At 34.7% G+C, this 11,289-nt stretch overlaps 1 protein-coding gene across 1 annotated transcript; it reads right to left on the reverse strand.

Annotated features, from left to right (window-relative positions):
* Positions 1-4,508: 4,508 nt before the first annotated feature.
* Positions 4,509-10,263, reverse strand: LOC107832532 (uncharacterized). Its single transcript, XM_016660398.2, has 8 exons — positions 9,794-10,263; positions 8,191-8,315; positions 7,329-7,366; positions 6,615-6,725; positions 6,417-6,496; positions 5,883-5,919; positions 4,993-5,034; positions 4,509-4,890 (listed from the first exon to the last, which is right to left on the reverse strand). Exons 1-8 carry the CDS (start codon positions 10,250-10,252, stop codon positions 4,805-4,807), a joined length of 978 nt encoding a protein of 325 aa, XP_016515884.2. The 5' UTR covers positions 10,253-10,263; the 3' UTR covers positions 4,509-4,804.
* Positions 10,264-11,289: the final 1,026 nt, after the last annotated feature.

The following is an 11,289-nucleotide window of genomic DNA, read 5'->3' on the forward strand; positions in this document are numbered from 1 at the left end:
ATGTATTTAACTCACATTTGATAGGAATTACTTACCTCAATGAGTTGATGAAAATCCCCTCTCTAACCAGCTCCCAAATCGCCCCCAAGAAGCGTAAGAAGTGGGCAAAATGCCTAAGTCCCGTATTTAAAACGGCTGCCCAGCGAATCTCGTACCTGCGAGGCCACTGCCGCACCTGTGGTGCCGCTTCTGCGGAGGAAATATCGCAGGTGCAATCCTCCCCCAGCTGGCCAATGTTCGCATCTGCGGAGTTAGAGCCGCTCCTGCGCGACCGCTCCTGCGACTTTCGACGCGCACTTGCGGACATAGCCGCTTCTGCGGTTTCCCCAATCGCACCTGCGCATTCGCAGGTGCGCAAACTCGCACGCATCTGCGGTCCATGGCCAAATGCCCCCAGCCCGCTTCTGTGGCACGAACCACGCATCTGCGGGCTCGCATGTGCAGTTACACCAGTACTGGTGCAACTAGCAGCCCTTTTTAGTTTCAAACTCAATCTGCGCATCGTCCGAACGACATCCGGGGCCCTCGAGTCCCCGTCCCAACATACCAACAAGTTTAGAATCATAAAACGGACTCGCTTAAACTCTTAAAACGTACAAAATAACATCAAAACTAAGAATCACACCCCAAACCAATTGAATCAAAATATGAACTTCAAGTTCTTTAATTTATTCCCAACGCGCCGAAACGTACTTAAACTACTCAAAATGACACCAAATTTTGCGTGCAAATCTTAAATGACGCTAGGGAACTATTCCCGGTCTCGAAATTCCATTTGGACCTCGATAACACTAAAACCTACTTCAAACCAAATTTAAAGAATTTTAAAAACTTTCAAAGAACCAACTTTCACTATTAGGCGCAGAGATGCTTCCGGTTCATCCAAAACCCGATCCGAATATATGCCTAAGTTCGAAATCATCATACGAACCTATTGGAACCGTTAAATCCCGATTCCTAGGTCGTTTACTCAAAACGTTGATCGAAGTCAAACTTAGCCTTTTAGCCAACCTTAAGGAACCAAGTGTTCCGATTTCAACCCGAACCCTTCCAAATCCCGAGCTAACCATCCCCGTAAGCCATAAAATAGTAGAAGCACGTACAGGGGGTCTTATTTAGGGGAACGAGGTTTTAAAAAGTAAAACGACCAGTCGGGTCGTTACAATATTTCTGCACTTTCTTTGAATCTTGAATTCCCTACCCCCGTGTGTAACACGGAAGCGTATCAAAAATTTAAATTTTACGGGTTCAACCTTTAAGATTTTTATCATCGAACTCATTATATTTTTAAGGCTATAGATTTATATGTACTTTTTGTTGTAATTTTCATAAATTTTTACATATAAATTTATATTTCGCATCAAAAGTTATGTGTTCAATTTCCTTGATGCTACATGTGCCCCTGGTAATACCTGCCTAAATTCATTGAAGAACTATCAACAATATTGTTGGCATTTCTCTTACGATCTTACATAACTGCGGCGGATTAAAATTTAGAGAATAGGTCCTTAAATATATACCTAAATGTATCAATATTTGTTTTATAAAATTAGTCGAGGTACGTGTAAAGATAGCCGAACATATATATATATAAAAGTTGGTTAATCAACTAGTGTTTTAGTTGCCTTTGATACACGTAACCTTGAGGACAATTCCTCATCCTTTGTCTATGTGCAATGGAGTCAGTTGTATTCCAAGGAAAATATCACACACGACAGTGCCATTTTGCCAATTTGCAAGTGCCATTTGCTTCTTACTTCCATTGAACAAATTATAAAAAAAAAAAAAAGTAAAAATTTTTTTAAAGTAAAAATGATATTTGAAAATTAGAGTTGTATTGGACATGAACATAATTTTGGGTTGTTTTTGAAGTTTTGTGAGTAATATGAGTGAAAAATTTGAAAAACAACTTTTTGGAATTTTTTAAATTTTCAAAAAATTCCAAATTATAGAATTTCATTTTCAAGTGAAAATTGAAAATTTTATAGCCGAACACTGATTTCGAAAAAAGTGAAAAAATTCTTGTCTCCAAACGCCCACTTAATCTAGATGTTTTCGTTTCAGAAAATGAGAAATGATTTGGGTAAACATAATTTGGATATGAGACAAAGAATTGATGTTTTCAACTAGAACTTTAAGATTATGGTAAAATAATCTGAAAATTTCCCCTAATGAATTATGGTCCCACTTTGAGAGCCTTCTAGAAAGTCTAGGATTTATACTGTATTTAAGATTTAACGTCGTTTTCCAAAGTTTAATTGTCCTTATTGACTTTTTAATTCATTCTCAAATTCAAAGTTCAAACAAAGTTATCCATATCTTTGCTTACATTTGCAGAATATTGGAATTATCTCGTAAAATTTTCCTGTCGCCTCTCAATTTTGCGCCACTCATTCAATTTGTACCCATTTTTAAAAAAAATTAATTGAAATCTAATTTTTGGATAATTTCAGATATATACACTTTTCTCTTCTTCTTCTTTTTAGTTGTAAAATGGGGTTGTTAAATTTTATTGTTGTTTTGACAATTTGATGATTGAGATTTGTTCTTTATGATATTTGAAAGTTATGTTTCAACTTTGAGCTAATTTGGAGTAGATTTGGGCATTGAATCGTGTATTGGATTGTTGAAATTCGAAGAACAAGTTTATGTTTCAGAACTTAAGATTCGAAATCTGAAGTTGCATTCAATAGATTGGACTACTTAAGATTTAAATTTTTGAAATTACGTTTGAAAGATAGAAGAACTTCAAATTTGATATCTGCAATAAAGAGATTGAACTACCTCAGATTCGAATTTCTGAAGTTATATTTGAAAGATAAAAGAACTCCACATTTGATTTCTGAAGTTGCATTGAAAAAAATTAAATTACTTCATATCTGAGCGGGTACATTTTACAAAATTTTGTGAAATGCGGGTATAACTCTACCGGTGACCCCAAAACTGGGTATATATGAAAATGCACTGATTATCTCGAGAGATAATCGTGAAAGGGAAACTACCAGCTATGTCCATTTATAAGTTGCTTATTACAAAAATTGGTCAATTCATTAAATATTAGACAAATGTTATCAATATTAGCCAATTACTATTTGTAGCCAAAAAAAGTAAAATCTTTGCTTTCTTTTGAGTGAGTGTTATTAGAATAGATTGGGTACATCTTAAGGAGTTTGAATCTTAGTTTTGGGATGATTTGGCGGAGTTTTGAGGTGGTTTGAATTAAAAATTCGAAGTAGAAGATGAAACATGAAAAAATGATGTGTATCATACCGTGTATCATATTTGTATCATATATGTATCACATGTATATTCATGTATACCTGTGTATGTGATACATGTGTGATACATATATCGCAGAACAATTTTTTGAACTCGATTTTAACTATAAATTTTGATACCAAATCAGTCCAAATCACCTCCAATCTTCCTCAAAATTTGTATATTGACTCATCTATATGTTTTCAATGAATTTCAACCATACCCATTGAAAGAAGTTCATTTTTGCTTAGATTTTTGGAATCTTATATATATATATATATATATATATATATATATATATATATATATATATATATTGTATTTCTTCACCTTGTTTGCTACCTCATCCATGAAATTTTATTTTCGTCTTGCATCTAATGTTGCTGATCAACCTTAAAAATATGGAAGGAGATCTTTGCATGTGATTCTTGAAGAGAAAAAATCTTATTTATTTGGGTTTTCAATTTTTATATGTGCTTGACTAGTTTTGATAAGTTTATGATTAATGGCTAGAGGTTGGTAAGTTGAAACTTATTTGAGACATTTATGTAAGATTCCTATTGTGAAATGATATAAATCTTTATGGGCCAGTTTGACTCATCTTGGCCCACAATACTATAGGCCAGTATTCTTAACTCAATCTTGGGCTGGGCTAATAGAAAATTGGATCCAAATGATGAACACAGGCCCAACTTCCTTGTCCTAAGCTCCTATGCTTTCACCAGTTTGAAGAATTAACCCAAATAGCCGTCCACCTAATCTGGTGAATATATAATATATGTATAATTCATGTATAATCTATGTATAACTATGTATATCGGCTAAAAACAATAAACATTAAATCTGACCGACTATTTGTGTAGCAATCTCTTCAAGTTTCAACTTTTTCTGTATGAGGGACACGTGGATTGGAGAGTAAGAATTAGAGTTTAAAATCAAGGATTATGGTGAGACGGATCAAATCTCCGCCTTTAATAAGAGATCTCGGATTTGAACCCCAAGAATAAAAAACATCCTTGTAGAAAATGCTTTCCCTCTTTCAATGGGCCTTAACGCGAATTCAAATTAGTCCGGCGCCCAATGCAGGTAAGGGACATCGGATGGGAAAACCAATTAAAAAAAGAGTTTAACCATCCTATAATTTCTCCTCATTTAGCTGTTTTTTCTCTCCAACCTGAAGGACCAAATAGCAATTTAATATGCAACCATCAAGATAATTGGGGGGGGGGGCGAACCAAGACACACTTGTCTTTGAGGAATGTTGTAAAATTCACATATTACTCTACATAGAACAGTATAATCGATCATAGCAAAAACTGCTGAATTTTTCGAAAAATAGTTCCCAGTGCATGCAACAGGTAAGTATATCCCTAGTACAGCATCTCCTACCTTAATTTTACTTCAAACGTTCAGCTTAATCGGAGCTTAGCTGAACAAGAAGCGAGTACACTTTTACTCTCCGATTACATTAACACATTAGGCTATCTCTCAGTTATTTGAAGAAGGAAGGCGCTAAGATTGTATAAATGCAAAATATCAATAAGGATTAGTTGAGTCTCTTTTCCAATCTGGAGTTTCTCCGGGAATGGATTTCAGCAGCCCAGCTTTTTCCTATTTCTGTTTGAAATTTTCCTGCATGTCAATATATATATATACAATGTCAAGAAATAACTCAATGACGGGCAAGAAAAAGAACTCATTTTTTTTCCTAAGCTGAATTAAAGGGTCATTTACCTGCAGTTGAAAGGAAAAACTCGTCCAGCACCTTTCCGTGTTCTGTCATAAACGAAGGTCTATCAGTAAAAGGAACAGAAAGAAGAACATGTAGAAGATTGTAGAAAATCATGCTGCATCAAATGTAATACTGTTATATAGGTAAAAAGCTGTTATAGTGGGTAAATATAACATGAAAAATCAGTTCCGAAAAAAAACTTGGTTTTGATAGTAAAATGTTGTTATATAGGGTGACTGTTATGGAGAAGTTTGACTGTACCAATAAATGACTCATCCAGGAACCTTTAAAATTTCAGTACACTTTACTGCAGAAAGAAATTAAATGTTTTTAGCTGCATTTCTGTTAGTACTTCAACGCTCAAGGGGTGACACATGTGGTGACAGTGAGACTGACCTGTAAGCTGCAAAAATATTTAAAACCAAATGATGACTATCTAGGTCCTGATAGACAACAAATTGGAGAAGGAACAACTTCGCAAAATTAGTTTGACAACAAATTGGAGAAGAAACACCTCCGTTAAATTAGTTTTACGGCCCCTTTTGTCATTTGATACACGGATCAACTTTTCACTTCGATTTTCTATCGGCAGTCTTAAATGAACCAACAAGGAATTGCTATAGTAAAGCGGACATTTAACTGCCAACTACATGCAGCCCAAATAATTTGAATGGTTAAATCACTTTAGAGGGTCTTAGACATCTAACTCTCAAGAGAGAAAAGGATGTATCAATGACATCTAAATATATGAACAAATCCTTAATTATACAAGGTATGCCAAAAGCATAAGACAATATGGAAATCAGTGAGAAGCACAAAGAAGAAAAAGAATTTCAGCAAAATTTATAGGTTCTTATATTTTAACTTAATTCATTGGAGAAGAGTTATTTACCTGATTCATATTCCAATGCCTGCAGAATCATTTCAACCTGGATAAGATTGGGAAAATGGTGAAATGATCAGACACTATAAGATCTAATGACCTACTGAAATGATAAGAACCAACTCGATAGTTTTCAATTACAGATGCAAGACTAACAGGATGGAAGACAACACAGAAGCGGTGAGTGAACATAATTCAACAATCACTACAAGGAAAGATGCATGAATAGGATCAAGTGTGGTCGTTGGTAACCAAGATAAGCATACACACCAATTTTCCGGAGGATGAGATATGCAACATGAAATGAGCATGTTCACAGCTGCTCCAACTGTTTCCGGCGGAGGATATACACTAACTTTAAAGAAGGCGTAGTTGAAAGAACCAGTGATTGATAAAGAGTACTAAATTAATATTTTAATAATGAATTGCATGCTACTGACTTTGGAAACCCAAACTTCGACCAGAAAGAAATTATTATATCCGAGATGTGACACTTTTTCCTGAAGATTATACTCAAATAAAAGATGAAGCTAGTTTTCATACCTTGTCAAAATCTTTTACAAGATTGGCCTCTAATGAAGCATTATTTTCATACTCTTGCCACAGTTCTTTAATCTCTTCAGCTGGAATATTATAAAGCATGACATTAGAAAATGCAATAAAAAGTATGTTTTTTTTTAAATGAGTATGATACGAAATACAAATAAACCTTGTTGAGATGTAAAAACCATAAGGGAATACCTCTCATCCCTCCACCAAGAATTTTGCACATTTCATTCAAGGCAGCTTGCTCACGTCTGCTTTTCTCAGCCTTAGGCACACCATCAGATGGAGTTATATCTCCAACAATTGCTATAACATTTTAAAATTCTCATCAAATGCAAAAATAAAAATAAAAATAGAAAACATGGTGAAAATCCTCTTCCTCAGCCCCCATACAGCCAAAAGAAAAAGAAGACAAAGCTAGCAATAGAAAACACCAGAGAAAAATTTAGAAGGTGGTAAACCTAATTCTTACAACAAAGAATACAATCCCAATTAGAACTTTGCTAGTACGTGTACAAAGATCAACTAATAAACACACTAAACACTAGCAGGTGCTTCGCCTCCCCCCTCCCCCCCCCCCCCCCAAAAAAAAAAAAAAAAAAAGCCCCTTTTTTCTCCTTTCTTTTGTCTATGGTTATTTATGGTGTCTTATCCATCTTTATCTTTTTGTATTCTTGGTGGGTATAGTTGCCTTTTTTCGCAGCAGCGACCGCTAAAAAGCACCATAATTTGCATGCTTGGATTTATCATTTCATTTTTTCTTTTTATTGCTTCTGAAATGAATACTATATTCATCATCTTGATACTGGATAAATCATATAAAAATGTAGTCGCTGCAAATAATTTAGCCTACAAGTCGAAAACAGAAAAGCTTTCTTAGAAAAATACTTTTGTGTTTTGAGGAAATACCTTCAGCAATGTCATGAACAATGGCCATCTTAATGCACCTGTTACATAAATCGAGTAGCAATTAACTTGGATGACGCAAAAAGATGAACATAAGCATCAAGAAAGTAACACGCTAGAACGAGCATAGAGATCATGTTTGCATGGACAAACTTCAGGTTTCTATGTAAGAACAACACACCACATTTGAGCAATCAACACGAACAGCGTACTAGGTTCTACCAAGGCAATTCTATGTTGGTAGATACGGCAGATTACATCATTCAGATCTCATATAACTTCACCATGATCCCTTGGTAAACAAAAACTTCGAAAAATTTCGTTAGACCACTTAATGGTATTATCAGCCGAATTAGCAAACCAACGGGCTAAAAGACCCCTTTGGTTAGTGCAATATTCTCAACTTGTTCTAGTAACATGTAATTCAGTAAACTTCAATCAAAACGCAAGAACAACATAGAAAATTCTCCACGAAGTTATCCGTATTTTAGGTTTTCTTAGCAGATGCATTAGAAGAGAAATCAGATATAAGTTCCATTAAGATTTCTCATTAATCTGCATGAACATTCTAATCACTGTAAATGCTTGGAAAAATGTTAGTTATATATAAGTAACATTTCTTTGCCCTACGTTTCGAAAAGAAATTTAGGCATATGCGCACTTGGCTGCTTATCCTCTTCTTTTGCATCACAAGAAAACAGAGACAGTCACAACTGCTCCCATCTGAGAATGAAGAAGTTTGGAAAACCACGGTAAGCAACCTTTAACCCCCTTATTCCCCCTACATTTTGCTAGCAACATAGCAGAAGCATCAACAAATTTGAATCAAAATAGCAAGTTCTATATCAGTTATATTAAATCCAACCTTTCTCTGTTAACATCGGGAAGGTCACTAGCGATCAAAGCCATCACGGACATTAGGTACATATGATCAGCAATAGACTCAGGACCTTTTATCCCATGATTTACCCATCCCTTCCGCTTTTGGGTCTACAAAACAAGTAGAGATGCGTGTTATACTTCCCAACCAAACATTGTGGCAAACTTGGGATGCATCCTAGTCAAATTGAATGTAGAGCACAGACAAAATGCAATACAAAAAATAAAAATAAAAATAAAAATACAATCAATCATTAAGACAGCATTGCACAGCAAATAGAGTCAACTGAAAAAGACCTGCAGGAGAAAAATGGATGACATTATTCTTATTTCTAACTCAATTTATAAAATGTACTACTAAAACTTTGTCCAAGACGACACACTCAATTGCCTACATGAGTTTGAAGAATCAGATAGCTTCAGGCAGAGAAAACTGCTGAGAAGAGACATTTCTTCAGTTGGAACCAAAAATATACCATCCCTCTCTTCGGCTTTTCCTATTAAAGATTAACTGCTCATTTAGCAAAGCTTAAGTTTGTGGTTCTGGTTCTGGTTTTGGCTGGTGACCACTTTACAAGATATATCAGTGTTTGAGCCAAATTGAGTTCAGGTTACAAATGCTACAATCTACCGCATAGCGCAAGAAAGCTATTATGAACTGCACTAAACCAAACACAAAGCAACCCATAAAAGAGACCTCTTTTACTTCTTAAGTGTATTGATACATATTTGACCAGGATAGCCTAACATCTAAACTCAATACCGTTTTTATTATAATAGTAATGTCGTGGACAACTTCTCACACCTCGACTAATCCACTCGACAACTTGCTATGGCCTACAAGTAGAGATTCTAGGTAAACTTCCTGTCAAGATTGGCTCACGTTGAGTGTTGCAGCTGGGGTTCACACCTAAGTTCTCCAGGTTGCTACTTCTATGTCTTAACCACTCAGTCATCCCATTGAAGAACCTTTTATTAGATTTTGATTACTTAAACTTTTCTTTTTTAAGATGGTGGTGTCCAGGCCAGCATGCGCGCACCTCAACTATTCCACCCGGTAGTTGCTAATTTGTTACTTCCCACCCCCACAGGGTACCGAGTAATTTGCCTACCAACGCTTAGGCAGATGGGAAGAAATCAACCGAGTATTTTTTTTTTTGGATTCCTTATACTTAGACGTTTTGAAAGCCTAGATATCACAAAAGTGCATTCTTTTACTTCATCAAACTATAACCTTTCAAATAAATTCAGCCCAAGTTGCCAAATTCCCAAGTTTTCCCCACTTTAACCCCTTAACAAGCATGCCCAGTTCTCCATTCTGCAGCATAAACTAATGAATATGCGCATTTGTGTATTAATACGTAAAATTTCTAAAAGATCACAATATATCACATCGGTGTAATGTTATCACAAGATACTTACCATTTATTAGAAATTACCAATGCTATTAAATAGAGTTACCTGTGATTACCTTGTAAGCATCGGATTTCTTAAATATATTTTCACCGTCAATGTACAGAACTTAAGCTCAAAAAAATTAAAAAGTACATGAAAAGCACAAAATTATTCACATGCAATGATACATTTACCTTAAGACTATGACACAAAGTGAGAAAATCAATGGCATTAGAAGGAGAAGACGAAACTTCAGCACTTTCATCCAAAGAATCAACCTTTGTTGACCCGGACCCGAAACTAGTGATACTCGGATCCAAATTCACAGAACCCGAAATGGGTTTTTTGGAACAAGCAGAAATAAGGTTTGAACATTGAGAACGGGGCAAAAAAGGAAGCTTATTTAAAGAAATCCGGTGAAGTGGTGGGAAAGAAGAGTAAGGGGTTGATGAAGATGAAAGGAAAAGGGAATTTGGGTTGGCTTTAGCTGCTGCCATCATTGTAATAAGATTGTAAGATTTGGGAAATTTTTCTTCTTTTGATTGGTTTTTGATCTTTTGATGGTTTTGTTTTTCTGGTTTGTTGTTTGGGCAAACGAAAGAGAAAAAGGTTGGAAGGTCCGAAACAAAATTGGGACTTTGTTTTTGGGGCATTTACTTAATGTTTGGATCATTGTTACCATTGTTTTATAATATACTGTATTGTAGCGTATCATTTTATCGATATATCGTTTGAATAGATTGTATCGTTTGCTATTGTTAAATAATATTTTTGTTATTTGGTTTGACTGTATTGTACTTCACTAAAATACCCGCAATTATTTTAAATAAAGTTTATCAAGAATTACACATAAAATTAATTTAAGAAAACTCTTTTCTATTAATTTATCATTAATCACCTAGCTTGGAAACAAGAGCAAAAACCTGAAAAAACAAATGTTAACTAATATTAGCAATACAAGAAAAAAAAAAAATAAAACGATGAAAAGATACAAAGAATCGAACGGAGACTTAGATAATAAAAAGAACGGGGCAAACCAACTCTAGAAAAGATTAAAAAAGACAAAGTAGGTTAATATATTGGAGATTTGGAGTTAAAATAAAAAAAATTAAATGATAAAATAAAATTATGGAGTAATAAGTAAGGGCATAATTAGAAAAGAAAATAGAAAACGATCCCACCACACCAAATCGGTTGTTTTATAAAATGGGGCTTTTGGTTGCTCCGAAACAATGGATTTAACAATATGATACAAGCAATAATCAAAACGAACATTGTTTTGGGCTAACAATATAATACGATACAAGGGGTAACAATCATCCAAACAAGCTGTTATGGCCATCTCATCTTTCTCTAGGGAAAAAAAATAGTAATAATAATAAATTTAAAAAGAAAATTTTTCCCACTTTAACACTCAACATTTGCTAAAGTTTAAGAATCTTATATTTAAAGTGATAATACATATTACTTATATAATAATTTTAGGCAGCCCGATACACTAAGTTGCTATGTTCGAGGTTCGGAAAAAGGCCGGACCATAAGAATCTATACAATGATTAAGTGATAAAAATTTATGTAAAACAAGTAGGACTTAAATTCATTATAAACATTAGAAAATGTAATACAACAAGGGCCAAACCAAGGGCTTGCACACGAAGAAAGGAACTAATCAATTAGAATTGAGACAAGG

Source organism: Nicotiana tabacum, chromosome 24, assembly GCF_000715075.1.
Source record: "Nicotiana tabacum cultivar K326 chromosome 24, ASM71507v2, whole genome shotgun sequence".
NCBI classification, from domain to species: Eukaryota; Viridiplantae; Streptophyta; class Magnoliopsida; order Solanales; family Solanaceae; genus Nicotiana; species Nicotiana tabacum.

What these genes read in the sequence shown, in the direction of transcription:
- LOC107832532 (XM_016660398.2), bottom strand. Translation starts at nt 10,252, where the DNA reads ATGCCCCAAAAACAAAGTCCCAATTTTGTTTCGGACCTTCCAACCTTT. An exon ending in TGTTCATGACATTGCTGAAG is followed by an intron (nt 6,726 to 7,328) that starts GTATTTCCTCAA and finishes AAAATGTTATAG; the next exon opens with CAATTGTTGGAGATATAACT. An exon ending in GTTTTTCCTTTCAACTGCAG is followed by an intron (nt 4,891 to 4,992) that starts GTAAATGACCCT and finishes ATTGACATGCAG; the next exon opens with GAAAATTTCAAACAGAAATA.